The sequence below is a fragment of the Phascolarctos cinereus genome, unplaced genomic scaffold, assembly GCF_003287225.1.
Source record: "Phascolarctos cinereus isolate Bilbo 61053 unplaced genomic scaffold, phaCin_HiC Scaffold_1;HRSCAF=81, whole genome shotgun sequence".
Lineage (NCBI taxonomy): Eukaryota > Metazoa > Chordata > Mammalia > Diprotodontia > Phascolarctidae > Phascolarctos > Phascolarctos cinereus.
Window position 1 is genome coordinate 282,287,810 of NW_027555514.1, and position 24,073 is coordinate 282,311,882.

General features: G+C 48.7%; 1 protein-coding gene across 1 annotated transcript in view; it reads right to left on the reverse strand.

Annotated features, from left to right (window-relative positions):
• The window catches only part of DMC1 (DNA meiotic recombinase 1), a 35,805-nt gene extending 20,349 nt beyond the window's left edge, over window positions 1-15,456 (reverse strand). The window contains exons 1-7 of the mRNA XM_078150495.1: window positions 15,451-15,456; window positions 15,191-15,235; window positions 10,872-11,018; window positions 8,277-8,359; window positions 6,424-6,476; window positions 3,013-3,054; window positions 844-916 (exon numbers count right to left, since the gene is read on the reverse strand). Of these exons, the coding sequence (XP_078006621.1) occupies window positions 844-916; window positions 3,013-3,054; window positions 6,424-6,476; window positions 8,277-8,359; window positions 10,872-11,018; window positions 15,191-15,235; window positions 15,451-15,456 (449 nt within the window). The remainder of the gene's footprint in view (window positions 1-843; window positions 917-3,012; window positions 3,055-6,423; window positions 6,477-8,276; window positions 8,360-10,871; window positions 11,019-15,190; window positions 15,236-15,450) is intronic.
• Between the last annotated feature and the right edge of the window lie 8,617 nt (window positions 15,457-24,073).

The following is a 24,073-nucleotide window of genomic DNA, read 5'->3' on the forward strand; positions in this document are numbered from 1 at the left end:
TGTTTGGTCTGAGGCCAGATTTGAACTCAGGTCCTCCTAACCTCAGGGCTGGTGCTCTATCCACTGTGCCACCTAGCTGCCCCTAGGCCTGATTTTTCAATGGCAAAACAGGATAACTTGTGGCTCTGAGGTTCAATACAGAGGCCCAGGCCCTTTGGGTCTTTGGAAGGAGGAGGTGAGATGAGGCTAGGGCCTGGGTGTCTGTGTGACAGACAGCAGGGATGAGGGAAACTCTCAGGTTTGCCAGAGCAGGCCCCCTCTCATGGATGTGGCCAAAGAACACGGGCCCAGCTTTGGGGGCAGTGTCCACCCGCCCGGATGCTGCAAATCATCTTTTCCATGATCACTGTGGTTACATCTGGAACGCAGCCCTACAGAGGGATGAGGCAGCCACGAAAGGATCCAGGAGGGCAGGGGCAGGTGTGTGTATGTATGCGTGTGTGTATATGTGTGTGTGGGGTCTTTGTTGCTCCTGATTTTCTAAAAGATGAGTGAGAAACCTCCAAGAGGGGTAAGGCCTCTAAGGCAGCCACCATCTGCGTCACCAAAGCCCAGAGCCAGGAGCAAGGGGTGTCAACACTTGCCCACACCTCTTCCTGTGCTGTGCCTTCTGTCACTGAAACACAAATGTCGCAAGTTGAAAACAGCACCTCTTTGGGGCCCAGAGGGACCGGAGGGCGTGGCCAGTGAGTACGTTTCCTTCTACCCGCTGTTACCTGCTGCCTGGAATGTGTGGGAAGATAACCAGTATAAGACATTCCCAACAAGATGCCCCCTTTCTCAAGGCATTCCTACCCTCCCGAATTACACCAGCAGCCCGGTTTAAAAAAAAAAAAAGGCTACAAAGTATTTTCCGTATCGATGAAGATCACCTTTCCTCCTGGGTAGCCTCCAGCCCCTGGAAGCTGAGCTGTCACTGTAGAACAAGAGAAAACCAAGAACAAAGATGAATATTGGGCGACGGACTTGAAGCGAGTTACACACAGAGCTCAACAGCAAGCGTGTGCTTTCTTTTTTCAGCTGAGGTTCACTGAGGTTCACTCCATCTCCTAGTTTCTACAGAGCAGGCCTTCTGTCGGGGGCCATCATCCCGCTGGGCCCTCAGACCCTCGTGCCCCAGAAGGAGAGGCTCACCTATCTTGGTTCTCTAGAACAACGGTATTTCAACATGACTAACTGTCTATCTGTGAATAATACTATAAGCATAAAATTATGCCCTGAAACGGATCTAAATAGGGCAATTAATATAGATCATGTTACTCAGGACCACCCTGCTGGAGCAGGTGCTTAAGCCTCCTTCCCTTTTACCTAGTAGCCTTTGGAAGGGCCTGTGGCCAGAAAACCATCCTCCAGAGGCCAATGCGGGGACGGGCCTCTACCCTTGGCTAGGCCAGTTTTCAGACAGGACATAGAGAGTCTGTGGAGAGGATGACGAAGCCTCCAGAGCCTGGAGGAGGTGGGGGGAGGGTCACATCACCCTCCAAGAGGGAGACTTTGGTGGAGGACGTCAAGGATTGTGGCTAAATCTGTGATTGAATCAGCAGAGGGGACTCCCATGTGAGGACGCTCCCTCTTCTAAAGAAGATCTGCACCTTCTGGGCAACTTATGGTCTGAGAGAATTGTCTAGGGGCACTGGGAGTTAAGTGACTTACCCAAGCTCACCCAGTCTGCATGTGTGAGAGGCAGCACTTGAACCCAGGTCTTCCTGGACACAAGATCAGCTCTCCATCTACTATGTCTCTTTGCTGTGGTTGTTTAGTCGATTAGCCATATCCAACTGTCCGTGACCCCATCTGGGGTTTTCTGGATACTGGAGTGGTTTGCCATGTCCTTCTCGAGCTCATTTTACAAAGGTGGAAACTGAGGCAAACGGGGTCAAGTGACTTGCCCAGGGTCACACAGCCAGACTTTAACTCGGGTCTTCCCAACTCTAGGCCCCGCAGCACTCTATCCACTGTGCCACCTAGCTGCCCCTATGTCTCTTGGCCTCTCACAATGCATCTAAAGGCACCACTACAGTTTCAGTTTTTTACAACAAATTTCTGATGTCCTAATCACTAAGACAAGGCGATAAGATAAACTTAGAAACTGAACTCTATATACTGAAAATCAAAGCCACATATTTTGCCCCAAACTAGCACCCCCTCCTGACCTTCTGTCTTGACCAAGGATACCAGCCCCTGAGGCCAGAAACCTTTGATTCATAACTGACATCCCCCACGTCTTCATTCTCTACAGTCAGCCACAAGGTACTATCAGTTTTCCCTCTGAAATGCTTCATGTCTCTCCCTGGTCCTATTTGCTCCAATACTACTGCCACCCCCCTCGTCCAGACCGTGACGGAGTCCCACCTGGGTTTCCCACCCGGCCCTAGCCTGGGTCTCTTCAGCCCATTCTATATGCCCCTGTCAGATCAACAATCCTTAAAGGCAACTTCTTATCACTTCATTCCCCACCTCAAAAATCTTACCGAAACAGGCTACTTCAGTAACTTAATTCTCCAAGAGTTCAAATGTTTCTAATTTCATCACCGTGAGCTCACCAAGGCTAATGACAGCAGGGGTTGTGAGCTAGGTGCCTAGGTCATTGAGGAGGACAGGAAGGGGACATGGGGGCCAGCTGATGTCAGAGACAAGGTTAGGGACTGGTTGACAGGTGTCACAAACCTCAGAGAGAAGACTGTCCAGTAATGATGGCAGAACACAGGTACAGATGTGGCCGCAGTGGGGGTGGGAGGAAGGAGGAAGGAACACGCTTATCCTTCCTCCCAGATGTGAGTCAGGGGACAAGAGAGCAGGAACATTTCTCTTCTGACTGGTCTTTGGGGAGGTGGGGAGAGGAGAAGGGCTGGAATGGGAGGAACAGCCACAACTAGAGAAACTTGCTAGGGATGTAACATTTATGTGGAACAGCCCAAACAAGGACTCAGCCTGACAAAGGATAGTGCTTTCATAAGGTTTGTTTTGTGAAATCAAGACTGTCCTGGAAGTAGCAGAAAGACAGCTACTTACCACAGAGGGTGTGAGAAAGCTGGGTTTTTCCTGTTCGAAATTCTGTGAAAGAAAGAGAACTAATGAAAAATGGGCACTTTTTTTAACCCCCAGAAATTTCTGCCAAGACTATAACATGAATATCATCACTGTTGTCATGTCTCTATCAACCCTCATTCATCAAGGGCCTTTTACAGACCAAATCTGTTTATGAAGAGCATTGGTTCTGTGAAGTCTGGATTCAGTCAGAGGGCTACACCTAAGGGCCTAGAGGGTCACAGGTGGCCTGGAGATCATTTAATCCAATTTCAAGTTTTGCACATGAGAAAACTGAGTCCCTAGGAGACTCTGGATTCAAATACTAGCCTTGCGGGCTACCTGCTTATTTTGGGTATTACTCTTAAAACTCTCAGGGCCTCAGTTTATCATCTATAAAATGAGGAGTTGAAGTAAATGATCTCTAATGTTCTTTCTAGCACTAATTCCTCTTAATCTATTTTTAAACTAATGTCTTTTTTTCATGGTAATACACAGGATATAGCCCAGAGTAGATATTTATTGGTTGACATATAATCAGTCATGAGATTCTTAGGCCAAAGGGCATGAATTTTTTTGGTGACTTCTATGTACTGCCAGACTGCTCTCCAAAAAGATTCTACCAATTTGCAATTCCACTAGCAATGTATGAGTGTGCCCATTGTTCTACTAGTATTGTTTTGTCTCTTTCAGTTTTCTTTTAATTTGATAGGTATGAAGGAAGAGTGCAAAGTTATTTTAATTTCTCTGATTATTAATGAATTATTGGTGTTGCTATATGGTAGCTATCAGGTGATATAACAGTCTCCAAGGAGAGGAAGGGACAGACAGAACAGTAGTAAAAGATGTCATCGAGGAAATAGAAAAGAAGATGGTTACATGGAGAAGGTGAGAGGAGACAGGAAGATGGTCTGAGGGCTCACTCCACAGGTGCCCTGCTGATATTAGGAGAAACTGAGGGAGACCCCCGGCATGTTGAGTGGAGCCTCCTGTGACAAGTTCAGGAAAGAAGAGACGCATAGGTTTGGCAGGAGAGGATGGGTTGAAATCTATGATGTCGGATTCCCAAACTGACAAGGTCATGGATCCGCCTGAGTATTAGTGAAGTGAGATTTTTTTTCAGCTAATCATGTATAAGAATGCATCCTCTTTTGTAAATCGTTCTTGTCCAATAGTGATTGGTTTTGCTCCCAAATCCTTTTATCAGTTAAGCACATACACGTTCCTAGTAAAAAATAACAATGAGAAATTGCGTTTATTTAGTGTTTTCCATGGGGGTGGCATTCCTCTCCCCTCCATGAATGCTACACTGAACACGGCCACAGCTCAACCTGTTGCATGTGGTCAGATAAGGAACTAGTGGCGGGTGGAGAACAAGAGTGACCTCTTCTTCTGCCAGGTCCACTCCTTGACGACTTTGATCTCTTTTTAAGGATCTCTCCATATATGAACCCCCACTTCCGGTCACCCTCACATAGCTGGAGGACCTGTTTCTGAGAGTGACAGCAAGCCTCCTGGTACATATCCTGGCTGTTTTGCCCAAGGTCTCACAGTGAGTAAGTGTGTGAGGCCAGATTTGAACCCAGGAAGATGAGTCTTCCTGACTCCAGGCCTAGTGCCCTGTGCACTATGGTGCCACCTAGCGGCCCTCTAGGAAATATACATTCCCTAATATTAAGGAAAAAATCAGACCTATATAGTCTGTTACCTTCCAGAGTAATCTGGGAAAAATATATTCTTTTCCAGGGAAATACAATTTTTTAAAAAATGAAAGATACTAAGGCAAATTGTCTTTTCCTAAATATCTTATAATGGCCTACCATAGCAATGAGTTTGCATTTTAATGTAACCAAGGATGACCCTCTCTTGTACTAGCTAAATAGCAAAAAAGGATTTTTTATTTCAGTTTCTTGCCTTGCAAATTCTTAGAGTTGGTTTATTATTAAATATTATTGCTATAATAATATTTAATTATTAAATATTGAACATGATTTTTATTGATTTTCCAAGTTCTACGTGCACTTAATTCAACATGTTGTTCAGCAAACATTTAAGTAACTACTATACATTAGGCACCATATGCTCAGTGATGGGGAGAAGAAAGAAAGAAAGAAAGAAAGAAAGAAAGAAAGAAAGAAAGAAAGAAAGAAAGAAAGAAAGAAAGAAAGAAAGAAAGAAAGAAAGAAAAAAGGAAGGAAGGAAGAGGAAGGAAGGAAGGAAGGAAGGAAGGAAGGAAGGAAGGAAGGAAAAAGAAAGAAAGAAAGAAAGAAAGAAAGAAAGAAAGAAAGAAAGAAAGAAAGAAAGAAAGAAAGAAAGAAAGAAGAAGAAGGAAGGAAGGAAGGAAGGAAGGAAGGAAGGAAGGAAGGAAGGAAGGAAGAGAGAGAAAGAAAGAAAGAGAGAGAGAAAGAAAGAAAGAAAGAAAAAAGAAAGAGAGAAAGAGAGAGAAAGAAAGAAAGAAAAGAGAAAGAAAGAAAGAGAGAGAGAGAAAGAGAGAGAGAAAGAAAGAAAGAAAGAGAAAGAAAGAAGGAAGGAAGGGAGAGAAAGAAAAAGAAAGAAAGAAAAGGAAGAAAGGAAGGAAGGAAGGAAGGAAGAAAGAGCCACAAACCCCACCCCTAAGAAGCTAAGTTCTACTGGTAAGAATACAGTACACACATAGAAAATTCTAATACAAAGGAGAAAGTGAAGGGAGCAAAAGAGAGACCCAGAAAATGAGGGGGGCGATCTTTCAGCTATGACAGAGGCTCCTAAGCTTTCAAGTTTCATAGCGCCCTTAGAGTCTCGGTAATTATTTCATAGTGCCCCTAAACAAACAAATATATGTATATATGTACACATACATATACATATATTCATGTGTGTATACATGTACATATGTATGTATATATACATCTATCTACACATACATACATAGATATACATATACACATATATGTACATACACATACACACACACATATATATCTATATCTATATCTCTATATATAAACATTTCTGCTTATTAAGTAGTTTGGTTGGAAATGTAAACTCTCCCACAGGATGGCTGTGAGTTTGCTGGGGAACTGGGAGTCTCAGCTCAGTCTGGGAACCTCAGCACTAGCGGGGTCCAGGGAGGCTTCCAGGAGGAGGCAGCCTTTGTCATCCTATGTCTGACAGTCAGTGCCTTCCACTTCTATGTCCTCTGTTCTACGAGCCGTCTGTGACATTCCACCTTCTAAAGACCTTCCTGACTCAGATGGTCCATGTTCGGTATTCCTCGCAGGGATGGCATTTTCTGTTCTGACGTGGTTCCTGCCAGCTCTAGAGCCTATTCTAAAGTCCCTCCCAGCCCTGTTCTCCTCTGTTCCAAAGTCCCTCCCAGCCGGCTCAATCACATCAAAACAAGACGGCTTCACTCACCCCCGAAAGCTTCTGTGATAGCCATGCTTTCGATTCCGCCCCCCAGCAGCTTACTGGAAACAGAAAGCAAGCAAGCATTAGGCAGTAAGGGAAGCGGGGCGTGTGACAAGAAGGGGCAGGAGCTAAGCCCACGGAGGCTGGCACATCCACGGGCTAGCGGAAGCCTGGGCTGCTCAGAGCGTGGGCCGTGTTGCGTATGGACAGGCAGACGAATAACCGTCCCCGGCCTGCGGACCCTCCTTCCAAACCACAGACAGGAGCCCATGGCGCACCCTTCTCTAGAGCCCCAGCTGGTGTTGGACTGACGGGACTCGGAGGTCAACAGGACTTTGCAGCTGCCCTGAAATCTACAGCATGCTTCCAAAAGTCAGTGTGTGTGAGTATTTTTAAAAATGAATATCCTAAAATCTGTGAGCAGCAAATTGCACGAGTTACTAAGACTGCATCTGAGCTCTGGACTTGGAGTGAAAAAACCCGGGCTGAGAATGGGCTCGGTCACTCAGCAGCCCAAAGATCTGGTGACCACGTCTCCAATCTCTCTGAGCCTCAGTTTTCTCCTCTGCTAAAATGGGGGTGATAGGGGCAGCTAGGTGGCACAGTGGGTAGCGCAGCGGCCCTGAAGTCAGGAGGACCTGAGTTCAAATCCGGCCTCAGATCAAACACTTGACACTTACTAGCTGTGTGACCCTGGGCAAGTCACTTAACCCCAACTGCCTAAAAATTAAAAAAAAAAATTAAAATGGGGGTGATGGTGCTCCCACTGCTGAGCTCACCAGGATGTAAGGAGGTTCAGCTGGAAAACGGAGACCAAGTCCCCTGCAGCAGTAAAGCACGATGTAAATATAAGCTGGGATAACTCAGACAGACTAACTTCTGTGCTAAGCAGGTCAGCCTCTCTACTCAGGCCAGAGTCAGGTCATTTCAGAGGGAAGAGTCCAGCTGACACCTGAAGAAGGTCCTTGCGATGGCTGGGGCAGCCTTGAAGACCCCCGTTGCCGGGGCTGCCTGCTCCACTTTTAGGCTATTCTAACCATTAGCAAGTTTTTCCCAACACTGAGCCTCAGTTTACCTCTTTACGACTTAGACCTATTCTCCTGTTCTACCCTCTGGGTTCAAACTGAATAAGCGTCGCCCATCTTCCACATAACTGCCTTCAAAGTCAATTCTATAATAATTTTAACTAGCATCCCCACATCATAACTGGTACTACCTTTAAAGTTTGAAAAGCACTTTACAAGTATTCTCATTTGGTCCCAAAGCAACCCTTGGAGGGAGGCACTGTTATTATCTCCATTTTACAGACGAGGACACTGAGGCAATCAGAAGTGGAAGTGACTTGCTTAGGGTCACACAGCTAGTAAGTGTCTGAGGCTGGATTTAAACTCAGGTTTTCCTGACTCCAGGCCCAGCACTCTGTCCACTGTGCCACCTACTGCCTCTAAGATAAAAAGAGGAGCTAAGCCTGTTGAGAGCAAAAAGGGGAAATGGCTTAGACTCTTCAAAGTGTGTCCTTTCAATCTATTACCTATTTAAAAAAACCAAATTCCTTAAAACAAGCCACTTAAAAACTTGGTCTGTGAATTGGGAATAGAAGCAACAAGTCAAAGGAACTCTACAAAGACCCTTGAGATGAAAGCCAGCCTGATTTTAGAACGACTCCCGCTGTCTTGGGGGTCTTGGTTTTTGTTCAATCTGCCTGGGACTTCTACTCGGCTTGGCTGCTTGCTGAAAATATCCTAGGCCCTTGTGAGGAAAGCATCTACGAAAGAAGTGGCCACAAGACAGAGGGAAGGAGACACATCCCGGCCCTCCCGGGACCAGGCCCCACAGCTGGACAGGAAGGAGAGGCGCACTCAAAGTCCTGGCTTCCAGTGGTGATGTGGAAAACCATCTTCCGCTTCTCACTGTACTCAAAGGCAGTCAGGAACCCCGGCTCCTGGGAAAAGAGAAGAGGAAGTGCTCAGAGAGGCTGCGCGTGGCCCCGCGTTACTGGTGGTCAACTACACCATCCGGCCAGAGCTGCCAGATGAGGGCCGACACTGGGATGTCCGAAGGGATACTGTGCTAGCTGCAAAAACTTCAGCCCTGGACCATTCTGGGCAGTGGAGTAAAGAAAATGGGGAATAGCTCCATGATGGGCCATCCCAAGAAGCCACCCTCATCCTCACAGTGAACCAGAGGTGGTCCTCTGTGGTCACCTTTCATCATCTCGAAGGGCAAGGCCAGGGTTCCATTCCATTTGGTTAGTACAGGCCACCCAGAGCATGGGATGTGTGAGAGACAGAGATTGGGCTGGTCTCAGTCACTGTAGCTGTCCTACACCGTTCTTCAAATGACAGAGACAGCCCATCCTCACACGCAATAATGGGGGAAACAATCCACTTTAACTCTATTCCATGTGTGTAGACTAATCATTATTAACCAAGTCTTTTCCATGCTCTCATCTGGTGGTCTAGACCAGCAGCTGGTAATATCCTTAGCCCTGAGAGATCAGCGCTGCCCATCAGGTGACACACAGAATGGTGGGAGGGAAAGCAAAAAAAAAAAAGAGAGAGAGAAGAGAAAGAGAAAGGAATAAGTGGAGAGCAAGCAAGGAGAGACAGAGAAAGAAAGAGAGGAGAGATGAAGGGAAAGAAAGAGAGAGAGGGAGAGGGGGAAGGGGGAGAGAGAGGGAGGGGAAGAGGGAGAGAGAAGGAGAGGGGAAGGGGGAGAGAGAGAAGAGGGAGAGGGAGATACAGAAAGAAAGAGAGGGGAGAGAGGGTGGGGGAGAGAAAGAAGAGAGAAGACAGATGGAGGAAGGGAGGTGAGACAGAGAGAAAGAGAGGAGAGAGGGAGAGGAAGAGGGAGAGAGAAGAGGAAGAGGGAGATACAGAGAGAAAGAAAGAGAGGGGAGAGAGGGCGGGGAGAGAAAGAAGAGAGAAGACAGATGGAGGAAGGGAGGTGAGACAGAGAGAAAGAGAGGAGAGAGGGAGGGGAAGAGGGAGAGAGAAGAGGAAGAGGGAGATACAGAGAGAAAGAAAGAGAGGGGAGAGAGGGCGGGGGAGAGAAAGAAGAGAGAAGACAGATGGAGGAAGGGAGGTGAGACAGAGAGAAAGAGAGGAGGGAGGGGAAGAGGGAGAGAAGAGGAAGGGAAAAAAGGAAAGAGACAGAGAGAAAGAAAGAGAGGGGAGAGAGGGAGAGTGATGGAAAGAAAGAGCCAGAGGGAGGGAGAAAGGAAAAGCCGAACGTGTGACTGTCACAGAGCACCTCCCCCACGCACCCCGACAGCGCCAGCAGCGATTAGCCATCGCATATGGAGGGATGATAATCTATTTCCCCCCGGTGGGTTTGGCCTTTCAGGCACAAGTCAATGCCCCCCTGAAGCACGGGCAATGCATAGGTAGACTATGATGCTGGGACCCACATGCGCTTCTTCCATCAGACAACAGTGTGGGGGGCAAAGGCTTCTATTTATAAACACGATTTCAGGAATGAGTGCATAAAAACAACAAGCAAAATGATCCCAGAGAGCACTGAGCTGGCCCTTTAAAAAGATTTGCAAAGCATTGTTTGTACAGGACCTCATGACCTCATTGAATCCTCACAGCCTTGTGAGGCAGGCACCACTGGTATCCCCATTTTATGGATGAGGAAACAGATGAAATGAAGGGAAGGGCCTTGCCCAGGGTCATGGAGCAGAGTCTGAGGAGGAGGGATGCAAAGTGATTCCACCTCTGTCGTTCTGGACCTAGAGCAAGTGAGGTCTTCTGGGCTTGATATGTGAAAGGAAGGAGCCCTCTCACTCAGAGCGGTGATTGGAAAGAAAGCGAGCCGCACTTGCGGCTGGAGAAGCTGAGGCCTGCTCTGGCTCCTGCTACCAATCCTGTACGGCCCCAGGCCGTGCACTGACCTTTCTCGGATAACCCCCGAAGGCCCTTCTGGTCTCTGAACCCTGTTTTGAACTCCAGGTAAGTTCATCGGTACCATTCACTCTTCATATGGCCGACTTCTACTCCTCACCCTTGTGATATATGGGTAGTCTATATACAAGTGGAACTTCCCACATGATGTTTAAATGTACGAGAAGACTTTGATTAGCCTGGGATCATGGCAGGAAGTTATGGAAAGGCTCAGGCTGGGCCCTTCCAGAGTCACCACCAAGCAAAGGTGGCTTGACCTCAGGGTGCCACCATCTGAGGGCCGCTTCCTCCCCGCAGACACTGCTCATCCCCAGAAGGTTTGCCTTCTGTCTCAGGTCACCACCCTAGCCTGGCTCACCCTGAATTTTCTGGCAGCATCATCTCTCATGGGAGAGGGGGCTGACTCTCCAGGGGACAGGCCGCCCCCCTCCTAGAATGACTGTACCTGCAGCTGGACGGTCTTTGGCTCTCCCCTCCCCAAAAGGCCTGGCCCCACACCCTGAGTCTGGACCACACTGACTAGCCCGCCAAAGGCTGGGTGGGGCTTACGATCAGCTTGTTGGCTGCCTCCTTAATCTTGTCCACTTTGGCTTCGGAGAGGCCTTTGATGTTGCACAGGGCCCTTCTGGTGGTCATCTGGATTCCTTTGACTGTGCAGATGCCCGCTGACTTCATTTTCTTGATATCAGCCACATTCTGGGAAGGGAGGAATGGGCACAGCGTGCCAATGGAATGCCAGGCTGAACGGCCCCTCGGCACATCGTGAGCTTGCGTGCATGTCCAGCCCAGCCCACTGTGCTGCCAGAATGCTAGCTGTGCCCAGGTGGGGCCCACCCACCGTGCATGCTCCAATGGAGCTATCTGGAGAGAGCCCACCTGCCAGGATGCCAAATGTTCTGGCTGTGCCACGGCTTCCAAGGAATGTGTGTGGAAGCCTGGCCACGCACGGATCACTTACAAGAGCAGCCTATCTTTGGAAAAGCGAGCAAACACATCTTCCCCATCCCTGATCATCCCTGGGGTTCAGTGCCTTCTTTTGGCAAAAACTGTGGCCAATATGTTTGGTTTTGCGTTTCTGAAAAGAACTTTGTTTGCCCTTGAAAAAACACACACTGCCACACTGCCAATGAGCCAGGGTTTGCTCCTGCTCCTGTATATTGAAAGAAGCTGAAGAAAACACTAAATAGGAAGATGTAACTAAAGTGAAAATAGGTTTAATATGAATGTATATGTTGAGCCTATATCAATTTACACGCCATCTTGGGGTGGGGGGAGGGAAGAGAAGGGGAGAAAATCTGAAACTCAAAATCTTATGCAAGTGAATGTTGAAAATTTTAAAAATACATTTATTTTTAAAAAAAGACTAATTAGGAAGGCTTCAATTCCATTCCACAATCAATTACTAAGCACCTATTGTATGTAGAACATTAGTGCTAGAGGCTGAAGACATGCCTCCTATAAAATAATGAGATGATAAAACACACACACAAATAGCTAACATGTTAGGACATGCTAAGTGGATAGAGAAGTGGTATGAAAGGCTTGAGGTGCAGAGTCACTTCTTGCTGATAGGATAAGGCAAGACTTCCTGGAGGAGATGGTACCTGAGCTGGGCCAGGAAGGCAAGGAAGGATTTTAACAGCCAGAGATGTTGCATTGGGAATTCCCCTTAAACACGAGGGAGAGGCTGCCAGGGGGCAGGAATGGCAAGGAGGAATGTCATGAAATGAGCCTGGAAGAGCAGGTTAGGGACAGAGCATGAAAGGCCTCGAAGGCCGTCCTCAGTGAAGGGCATGAGCTTCCTTTGGTAGGGAAGAGGGCAGGTGAAGTGATCTGAGGCCCACCTGTTAGGAGGATGACTTTGGCCTTAGTGCAAAAGATGGACTGCAGAGAGAAGAGCTTGGGGTTCACTGGCTGTTGTGGGAGTTCCTATGGTCTCTAACATGTCAGCATAGTGAGGGTGGGGGTGCTTCCCCACCTTCCCTTCTTTCTCCTGTTTGGAGTTAATCCCATGGTGTGCCCGGAGATCAGGAGGAAAGGGTCTGAAAAGTGAGAGAAGAGGGGAAGGATGGGAGGGAGAAAAGGAGGGAGGGAGCAAGGAAGAGACAGAGGGAGAGAGAGACAGACAGACAGAGAGAGGAGGGGGGGAGAGAGAGAGAGAGAGAAAGAGAGAGAGAGAGAGAGAGAGAGAGAGAGAGAGAGAGAGAGAGAGAGAGCAGAGAGAGAGAGAAGAGAGAGAGAAGAGATGGAGAGAGACGGAGAGAGAGAGAGAGAGAGAACAAGGGGGGAAGGAGACAGAGAGACAGAAAGACAGAGAGAGAGAATGGGGGGGAGAGGAAGGCAGAGACTGAAATAGCAAGTGGGAGCAGAAGATGAGGTCTGTGAGCACCATGTTCTCTTTCTCTATGGGAGAGATGACCCAAAAAGATAAGACTCACTTTTGTCCCAGAAACAGGCGCTTCTACATAGGCAGTCAAAGGTCAAGAACAAACATTTCTCAAAAGGCCACAGAAAGGACCGTGTGAAAACATCCTCCAAATCGCTAAGAAGAAGAGACACCGGAATGAAAAGAGCCCTGAGGCTCCTCCTCCTGACAGGCAGAAGGGCTAAGGTGACAGCTGGAGGGGCTGGGGGCAGACAGGCCCATGATGACACGCTCCCTGTGCATGGCCCGTCTATGCATCCAAGTCTTGCTGCTGCACTCACACGGCTGCTACCATCCTGGGTCAGAGCCTCAGCCCCTCTCCCGAAGCCTCCTAACTGGTCTGCCTGCCACTAGTCTCTCCCCACTTCAGCCCATCCTCCACCTAGCTGCCAAGCTCTCTCTAAAGGGGGTCTGCAAGTCAAGAAGCCATTTGTCTGTTGCTGATGCTACACACCCAGAAGTGAATCTGGAGACAGCAACATTTGGTTCCTCTCCCAAGAGACCAAATAGGGGACAGAGGGACAGCGTACTACCTGGCTGCACAAAACCAGATGGCTCTGTCCTTCTGTCCTTGCTGAATTTTCTCAGTTAATACCTTTTTGTAAAAGCTTAAAAAAAAGTAGGTCTGACTGTGTTCTGCCCCTTCCCAGCCACACACACACCAACCCCAATGTCTTAGTGCCTCCAGGATCACATATAAACTCCTGTTTGGCATTTAAAGGTTTTTGTCCCCTTCAGACCTTCCCCGGTTTCTTACACTGCCCCTACTCATTCCACAATCCAGCCATACTGACCTCCTGGATACTCCCCCAACATGTATTCCCTCTCCCACCTCTGTGTCTTTGCACTGGTCTGGAATGCCCCCCTTCCTTCCCTCCCTCCCTCCTCCTCCCCCTCTTTCTTCCCCTGGCTTCCTTCAAGCCTCTGTTCAAGTCAGGCAGGCAGCACCGTTCCTGGGTCCCCTAGATCGCAGTACCTTCACCTCTCAGATTATCACCCACACCCTCTGTATCCACCTCACCTGGACCTAGTTATTTACACAGGATCCCCTCCTAGAATGCACACCCCTGGAGGGCAGGGACTGCTTTTACTTTTCTTTGTATCTCCAGCATTAAACACAGTGAATGGCATAAGAGAAAGTACTTAACGCATGTTTGCAGGTGAACTGAGACCTCAATTTGGAATTATTCCGCCAAAGGGCCTAGCAATCGTATTATTCAGTTGTAGGCCAGTGGTTCTGTTCTGGGTTGGAACAAAATGAGACATTGGCAGACCATCTAACAATAAACAGAAAGTGGTTTCCTGAGCTCTAGCAGTGAGGATCTGGCACTGATTCGGCTGGGCACGCCTTCCTTGGCCCTGGGTTGACTGTGTTGGGCCCTGATCAGAAGCCTGACTGAGGAGCTCCTCGTGTCCAGGCTTTTCATGTAGGCCACCAGCCTACAGGTCAGCAGCTTGGGCTCTAGTCTCCTGGGCCACCTGAGTCTCCAGACTTTAAGGGAAAACCCAGCCCAGCCTGTGGAAGGTAGGGTCTTCAGACAATGCTCCTATGGCACAGACTTATACTCCATGAAAGTCAAAGACAGAAACAACGATCCAACATAGACTAAGACAGTCAGAGCAGACTCATTGCAGTAGAAGCAAGAACTGGAACCGAGGGTGCTGTTTATCAACTGGAGAGTGACTAGAAATGATGGCATGGGAATATTGTGGAATACTGTGGTATGCGAAGAAAGTATTAGCCTGAGGAACTCAGAGAAACGCGGGAGGATTTGTCTGCACTGATGCTGAGCAAAATCAGCAGAGCCCAAAGACAATGCGCGACAATTACAACAGTGTAAATGAAGATTCTCCAAAGGAAGGTGGGCTCTGAGTGACTGGAAGACTAATGACGTTCACAGAGAACAGATCGTGAGCCATAACTCTTTCCTCATGCTGGAGAAGTGGGGACTACCAGGTCAGAGTGCTGTATACATGACCATGTGGTCACTGCCTGGAATGTTTTTGCTTAATTGTTCAAGGAGGATTCAAGTTGGAGGAGAGTGGGGAGGATCTAGGGGCTTCCCCCCAGAAATGTCTGTGATGGAAAGACAAAATGCATCCCCAAATGAGAACTTTAAACATGTAGTAGTAATAATAAAAGAAACAAGTAGACCAGGCAGTAGTGCTATGGCAACAGGCACAACATGAAGAGTGGCTACAGGTTCGAGAGAAAAGGTTTTTCCAACGCTCCCAAACGCCCTCAAACAATGGGGCATGATTTGTGTCATGACAGTCTCTGACTCTCAGGTTCCCTAAACAGCCCCACTGTCCCCCAACATCATCCAGACACTGCAGAACAGAACAGGGCAGACATCTGTGAGATAAGTCAGCCTGGACAGGGAGACAGAGGAGTAGAGAAAGGCTGTGGATGCCAGGAGCCAGACAGTCCAGGCCTACTTACGATGCCATGCTTTTGTAACAGGTCAATGTCTTGAAACAATGATTCCTAAAGACAATGGGGCAGAAAGGGGAGAATGTGGGTTACTCCTCTAGGCAACTAGATTTCATTTCTGCTCATCAACATGTTTAACATCATGTGTCAGCTACGAATGACTCCAATCCACCCTCCATGGGCAGCTGAAGCAGAGCACAAATACACTCTCTCCTCTGTTCCTTTTCTCAAGGGTGATCTTGGGAGGAACACAGACACTCAAAGTGCACCCCCATGGCCCTTTCTTTCTTTTCCTTCTTTCCTTCCTTCCTTTCTTCTTTCTTTCCTTCTCCTTCCTTCTTCCTTCCTTCCTTCTTTCCTTCACCTCTTTCTCCTTCCTTTTTCTTCCTTCCTTCTTTCTTCCCCTTCCCTCCTTTCTTCTTCCTCCCTTCTTTCCTTTATTTCTCTTTCTTCCTCCCTTTCTCCTTCCTTTTTTCCTTCCTTCTTTCTTCCCCTTTCCTCCTCTCTCCTTCCTTCCTTTCTTCCTTCTTCCCTCCCCTTTCCTCCTCTCTCCTTCCTTCTTCTTCCTTCCCCTTTCCGCCTCTCCTTCCTTCTTTCTTCCCCTTTGCTCCTCTCTCCTTCCTTCTTTTCTTCCTTCTTTCTTCCCCTTTCCTCCTCTCTCCTTCCTTCTTCTTTCCTTCTTCCTTCCCCTTTCCTCCTCTCTCCTTTTTTCTTCCTTCCCCTTTGCTCCTCTCTCCTTCCTTCCTTCCTTCCTTCCCCTTCCCTCCTCTCTCCTTCCCTCTTTCCTTTACTTCTGTCTTTCTTTCTTCCTCCCTCCCTCCCTCCCTCCCTTTCTCCCTCTCTTTCCCATCTCAGGATTTCTGCCGCCCAGGGACTCCCAGGCTCTGAGCTCGCCTCGTCATCCTGGTACCCTTGCTCCTCCTGAACCACCTGGTCCTCCATGGCTTTCACAGCAGGAGATCAGTGAGAGATCAGTCAGTTCTGTAAAGACATGTCATATTAGGCAGTAGACACAGATCTAAACATGGCCTTAATAAGAGCTGTAACTAAGGTGGCGCTAGAGAGCTTTGTTCCAGGGCACAGAATCTAGAGAGTGTTGAAAACATGTAGTCCTTTAGCAGAAGGAACAACTGAGCTTACTACCTAGTCGTCAAGAAGAATTAGTCAGAGGAAATTCCCACACAGTTCACTGGTGATCGTCCTGCAGCAGCCCCGGGGAAGCTCTCCTCTGTCCCAGCTCACTGGTCTACATGCAGTGTGTAGATTCCACCTTTCCCTTTTTTGGAAAATTGGGACATTTATCCATCTCCAGTCCTGGAGCAATTCTCTTGTTCCTGACAATCTTTCCAAATCAATGACATAAACAGAAAAAAATCCCCTTTTGGATGCTGAAATATATACTTTTTTAAAATTCTTAAAAATTTTGAAGAAAATTGAGTCAATTTGAAAAAGAAAAATACTTTTGGAATAACACAAAATATAAATTTTGAGAAAATATAAAATAAATAGCTAATAACAAAAATCATTTTTAAAAAACCAAGTCCTTTTTGCCATCCTCAGCCTTCCTGACCAGCCTCAGCTCATTCTGAGCTTTAGTGTTCCAAACTCTGCTCTTGGAAGACCACTGGCACCCTCTTGTAGTCATCCTGACCCTTGTCTCGTTTCATCTTCTGAACACGTCTGCCCTCAGACTCATGTCTGAGTTCCCTGTGTATCCACCTCATTCTCTTTAAATCACTCCTTTCTTTTCTTTCTCATCTGAAATGTTTCTCTTTTTATTTCCAAATTCCATTCTTGAGTTTCCTATCCTTCCTGGGCCGACTTCCCTCATAGAATTTTAAGCCTCAGGATCCCACCTCTGCTTCCTGTGAACCCATCGAAATACACTTTTCCTAAGTCTAGGGACCACATCACATTATTTCTTTTCTTTCCTTCTCTATAAAAAAGTCTAAAGTGCAGAGATCTCTTATCTACAAGGTTCCAATTCCCTTCTACTTCAACAACTGGATTTGTAAAGATCTTTAAATTCATTTTCTCGTTTAATCTTGTGTCATAAACAATACGGATAATTATTATTTGCATTTTGCAAATGAGGAAAACGAGGCCCCCAAAAGCTAAGTGATCACATTGGTGGAGCTAAGATTTGGAGCCAAAGTCCTCTGACTCTAGACACACTTTCCTCTATGTCACAGGAATTCATTTCCTCTGGTTGCTAAGAATCTGGTTCATTGCTTTCTTCCCCTTTTAAAGAATGAAATGATCATTAATACAAGTTCAGAATTTATCAACTGATATTTTATACAGAGAGGGTACTTGGGCAGATGTCTGCATAACCGATGTCCCTCACCACTACTCTATCCTACCAAGCCAGATTTGTGATGAGTTTCTTAAAATTCTTATCTATCATCTCCTTTCCAGAAGGTCTACAGTCTATTCTTATCAAAATACTCCTGTTTTTCCCCCACTAATATTTACCCCAGTGTTCTTCCATTATGGTTTCCCCTTTGGGGTTCCGAGTTCCATTATATAAGCATAGCTTTTTAATATGCAATACTATCCCACTGCCTTTTAAGACAGTCAATTCCTGTTGAAGAGGTACTGCCATTCCCAACCAGATTTCAGCCATGAGCACCGTTCCCCCAAATCTCAGGGACACTTAGGAAGCAAATTTTGCCTCCTTGCTTTTATGATATCTAGGTCACCTTGTTCATTGGTCACACTTTGTACATTTGTGTTTAGACACCCAAGGCTCAGGTTTTATTGCTGGTTTACTTCTTGGATATTGTCTCTTGTGAATAACTGGGCCTCTCAAGTTCTTCTGTGTCATCTCCATCACTTCCTAAGACATCTGCTTTGGCAGATATAGCTAGGTAATCTGCTCCCCTCCCTCTTCAGCTGAAAGCTCTCAAAACAACCAAAACAGATTTGCAAGCTTCAGGCAAACAGAGCTTTATCAGCCCTTGGTAGGTGCATGCTATCCTTGGCTAAGAGTCTCTAGTGGCTTTATTTTAACAATGTAAATCTCATTCCAGGATACACCATCTTCTTAACCAGTTGGTCAGTTTCGAAATCCGCCTTCCCCTTCTGAATCCCAGACTTTCAATTGGCAGCAGTGAGGAAACCACCACCTGTGTCCCAAGGCAGTCATCCCCCTGCCAGAGGGACGCTTTCTAAGCTTTCTAAGTCCCTTCATTCGTCTCGACGTGCACCAGATACGGATGGTAGTCATCAGGTGTGACAGGGCTCTGATCCCAGACCAGGCCCCATGAATAATAAAGAGTTGTCTCAGTACCCCACAGCAGAGAGCCACCAACCTCTCTGCTGGTCCCTTCTCCCTTACTCTGATCCCCTGACGCCACCTCTAGATATATTCCTTGGTGTTAAAGAAGCTCGTTTCCTCCTGATAGAGACTGGTTCCCCTACTCCCCTCAAGGAACAGCCCAGCAACTGCTGTTGTTTTTCAGTCATGTCCAACACTTTGTGACCCCATTTGGGATTTTCTTGGCAGAGATACTGGAGTGGTTTGCCATCTCCCTCTCTAGCTCATTTTCCAGATGACGAAACTGAGGCAAACAGATGTAAGTGACTTGCTCAGGGTCACACAACTAGTAAGTGTCTGAGGACAGATTTGAACTCAGGTCTTCCTGACTGCAGGCCTAGCACTCTATCCACGGCCCCACCTAGCTCACCCCACCTATTTGTTATCTGGTGCCAGATGTTTCCTGGTCTTCCTTTCTCCTCTGGGTTACATTCCTACGTCCTCTAACTTTCATATACAAATAAGGATTCTCCCCTCCTTCTTTGTAACCTGAAACACTTCTCCCATTCTTTCAAAGAATAAGTCGACATCCTAGACAATCCTCCATATTAAGAACCTGGAGTTTGCAGAGGCATTTTGCCAGCTCTTAACCACACAGGTGACCAACCCACACTCAGTAGTGGTTACTTGGTGATGGGAAATGCACAAATATAACAGGTGCTCTGCTGTTCCTGAAGAATCCCTCTTGCTCTCCATTCTTGCTACAAGTGAGACCGTGACATTCCTCAGGTCATCATCCCATGCTGACCTGCTGGGGAGCTGAGGAACCGGGGACTCCTCCATCAGAGCACACCGGGCCATCTTCTGCCTCATCTCTTACCTAGCCTTTAATCACTGAATGGCTGTTGCTTCGGAAAAACTGAGACCTGGGAAAGACTTTAGTTTAAAAAAGCCAAGGTCTCCCCCTGCATCCCGGGCCATCTCCAGTCGTCCCGATCTGTATCTTGCCACTGGACCCAGATGGCTCGGGAGGTTGACTTTGCACGGCCCTCCCTCGCTTAAATCCGATTCCCTCTCGAGCCACCACGTCCCCTTCCTGTCGTTGGTCCTCTTTGAGAACAAAGGACAACAACAACATCTTACTTTTCTCCAGAGATGGCACGAGTTTGCTCAACCGCTTTGCTTGTCAATTAGCATGCTCTACCAAAGCCTCAATGCAGAGAAGCCCCACTACTCTTATCTGTGAGGGGGTCTCAAGAAAAATCCGATTACCAGCTACTGCTCGAGTCCCTCTCAATCTGACGTGTCCTGGATGGTCTCTAACTTTCCCACCGGCTCTAAAATTGTGCGATTCTGTCATCTCTTTTCTCCTGTCTTAAATGTCATACGGTCTTTTGGTTTTCACATCCTCACCTGTAAAATGAAGGGGCTGGACTCAAGAGCCTCTAGATCTATAACTCTATGACCTCTCTGGGCCTCAGTTTCCCCATCTGTAAAACAGGAGGTCAGACTTGATGACCTCTAAGGTCCTTTCCAGCTCCAAGTCCCTGACAGGGTTTTTATTTTCTCTTTCCATCTAGATCGTAAGTTCCTCGAGGCCTTCGACCATGTCTTTTACCTGCCCCAGAGCCTCACCAGTCCTGGAGGGGTGGGCAATCTGTGGCCTCGAGGGCCCTCTAAGTCCTCAAGTGCAGCCCTTGTGGCCTCAAGGCTGCAGGTTCCCCACCCGTAAGACATCCAATACATACTGGTGCACTTGACTTTTCCTCCTAGCGGGGATTCTCTAAAATGAGGGAACTGCGTTAGGTGAACTCTAAGGTACCTTTCAGCCCTACGACCTATACACCTCTTCCCCTGGGGCCTTCCCGTGAGAATAGAGTCTCGGCACATCTTCTTTATCGTGGGAGACACTTGTTCTAGTGTCTCGTTCTTGGTATTTACCACATAAAGCTTATCAGATGTCCCATAGACATCTCAAATTTCCCATGTCCGAAAGAGGACTCATTCCTGTCACCCCTAAAGCCTCCTCTCTTCTAGACCTCCTCGCGTCTCGCCAAGGCACCCCGCCAACTGCTACATTAGCTTCACCTTGTCCCCCTCTAGCCCCAAATTTTAAATCAGTCTCTAAATCCTGCCATTTCTACCTCTAACATCTATCTCCTCTCCCCACGCACGGCCAACAGCCCGGTTCAGGCTGTCATCACCACACTGGGACGGCTGACGCAGCCTCCTACACTACACTAGCTTCGCTGCCTCACCTCAGCTCCAGACCATCCTCCCCACAGCTGCTAAGGTGATTTGCTCAAGTACCGGCCGCCCTGGGCACTCCCCAGCTCAACAGATTCCAATGACTGCCCACGCAGCCTTTAGAATGCGTTACTGTGAATTGCTGTTTGGCTCATAAAGCCCGTCGCCACCCGGTCCTAACCTGCCTTTCCAGTCTTATAGACAGCTCCCCTTCCTGCAACCTGCGGCCCAAGCCGGCTGGCTTTTTTGCTGTTCCCTGGGCCTAGAGGGCACTCCTCCCTTCCAGCTTTTGGCATCCTTTGGTCCTTTAAAATTCAGCCTCAACACCACCTCATATCTAATGCCCTTCTATATCCCCCGGTGGCCAAGCCTTTCCCCAGGACTTCTGCCAGCCTCAGTTTCCTTATCTGTAAAATGGCTCTAGAATACCCCCTAGGGCTGGCGGAGGGATCAAATGAGACAGCCCAAATAGAGCACTTTACAAACCCTATATAAATTCTGCTATCATTTATATGCTTTTTAGTCTTTTTAAACCTTGGTTTTTCAGAAAACTACATTTTTTTCTGAACTTTCATTTTCATATCTGCAAAATGGGGTTAATAAAAGCACCTGCCCCACCTGGTCGTGGTTAGGAGCAAATAAGGTACTGAATGTGAAAGTACTTTGCTATCATCATTAATGCCACACACAAAGCAGCCAGAGAGGAGAGGCCTGTTCTGGAGGCAGCAGCTAGGCGGTGCCAGGGGATGGAGGCAGGAAGCCCCAGATTCAAATTCGGTCTCAGTCACCTTCTAGCTGGGTGACCCTGGGCAAGTCACTTCACCCCGGCCTGCCTCTGTTTCCCCCATCTGTAAAAATGGTGGCGGGGTATGCCCGCCCTTCCACCGCTGTCCTCGGCCTTTTTAACCCCACGACTGTGCTGGGTCGGCTAGGATTCTCTGGGCGGGGCTGATGTTAAGGTGGGCCCCGCCCTCCTCTGGCCTCGGAGCGGCCCAGCCCCCCCCCCCCGCAGGGGCCACCTAATAATTAATAATAATTAATCATAATAACAATAAAATCGCTCTGCAAACACGCCACGCCCGTGGGGGAGGGGCGCCTCTCACCCCATTTTACGGAAGGTGTACACTGAGGTGAGCAGTGCCCGGGGGCAACGACCCCACGCCCGGCGCCCCCAGGCGGCTGCCCCGAAAAGGCCCCTCCCAGGCCCGGCTTCTACCTCAGCCTTCCCCTGCCCACCTCCGCCCCGGCCTCAGTTTCCCAGTCCGAGCCCGGGCTCTGGCCTGGACGTGCTCGTGCCTCCGGTATCTGTGCCTCCCCTCCCCGGCTCCCCAGGCCCTCCAGGCGCACCCCAGGCGGCGGAGGCGCCCACAGAATGCGCGGGAGACGGCGAAGCAGCAGCTCCCAGGAGGAGGAGGAGGAGGAAGAGAAGGCGGGGAGGGGGCGGGGCTAGATAGGGGGCGGGGCCAGCAAAGGGTGAGCGGGAGAGGGGCGGGGCCAGCAAAGGAGCATGAGGGAGAGGGGCGGGGCCGGCAAAGCAGCATGAGGAGAGGGGCGGGGCCAGCAAAGGAGCTGAGGGAGAGGGAGAAGCCACGAGGGCTGAAGTGGGGGTGCTGAGGGGGTCTGGGCAAAGATGATGCCTTGGGTGCGGTGCTTTGGGGAAAAGACCTCCCATTTGAAATGAAGGAGGGGCCGCGGTGTGCGGTCCGTTCCCGGGGTCCTCCCTCGTCGTTCTCTGCTTCACAATCTCAGGCTCCTGCTTCCCAGTCCGTCCGCCCCTCCCTTCCCCAGTGAACTCATCATGCCCAGCCCCTCTCCCGAATAAGTGGTGCTGCACGCTGGAGTGGAGGGGTCAGAAATGGGCAAAGGGCTACTTGGGCCCAACTTTCTTGCCATCTCTAGGTTGACCACGTTCTCCTCAACTCCCAGGGGCTGGACTCTGTCAGCTCTGGCTTCCAGCTCGGTACGTTTGAAGGGGGCATGGGCAGGGGCGGGGGTTGCGGATGCCCCCCCCCCCAAGGCCTTCTTCAGTGTTAGAGTCATGCTGATGGAATAAATGATGGAAAGCCCCACAGCAGCATCGGGTATTCCATAAGGAATTTTATTCAGGTGCATCTTTCAAAACAGCTGCAAGAGTGATTCAAAAGATGCCCTGTCCCCAAACCATCGCACATTGTGTTAAAGGGGAAATGACGTCCATGAGGAAATGACCGTGTCCACAGACCCTTGATTTACACAAGGCCTGGAAGTGAGGGTTAACTTTCATCCAGGACTCTCACCTGAAATAATTATGGTCAGTTCTGGTCAGTACCAGAAAGGATAAATCAACAGTGTCTAAGAGAGCCATAGCAAAGACGACCTCAGAAAACGCATGTGAAGCCTCCTGGTGTCTCACCTCTCCCCAGCCTTCCCTTGCTGTCTGTCCTCAGCGATAGCCCATCCCTTGACCCCTTTGGTGAAGCCATTCAACTCTATACCGTAGTCCTCCTTTATCGGATTGCCGACTGTGCCCTGCCAAGCCTCAGCCTTGGACCACTCCCACACTGTGCCTCACCTCTGCTCCTGCATCTATGTGTGCTGCTGACCCAAGATGGAGAAGATCACACAACCATGCTGACTGGGTCCACTGCAAGGTGATGTTACATATCCTCACCTGGGCCCTCACTGCTGCTTGGCAATCCTACTCTACCTCCTTCATCAAGTCACTCTTCCACTCTGCCAGTAAGCTCTTCCAAAACTTCTCATCCCTCTTCAAACCTCCCAAGGCTCCACCTCCCTGCCACTCATTGAGACCCTCGCTTCATATTTTACTGGAAAAAGTGGAGCTTTTTCATTTGCCATGAGCTCCCTCTCCCTGCCTCTTCCTCATCTCCTGCCGTGGAGGTGCCCTTTGTCACTCTCTCCTCTTTCACCCAGCTCTCACATCATAAGGTGGCCTAACTCCTCACTAAGGCTAACCCCTCTACAAGCTGGTGACCCCATTCCATCCCATCTCCTCCAACAGATTGCCCCCTCTGTTATCCCCACTCTAACTTTAGTCCTGAAAGTTAGAGGAATAGTGAGTGGGGCCACAGAGAAGTTCATTGAGAAACCCCTTCCAGAAACAATGACAGATTTGATCTAAGAACTGGAGAGCTGGGGACAAGGAGTACCCATGGGGTGATGAGGAGATAGCAGCGGGGAAGGGCATGAAGTGAAACATGGCTGAGGTCTGCCTGAATGAGTGAGTGGGCCAGGTGAGGCAGCCAGAAGCCTGGGGAATGTGTGACTCCATGTGTCCCTACTACAGTCACCTACTGCCCCCTACAAGCAGGAGACTGGGAGCCATGAGTGTGGGGTGGGGGTGGAGGGGGGGGAGAGGAGGGAAAGGGGGAGAGGGGAAGAGGAAA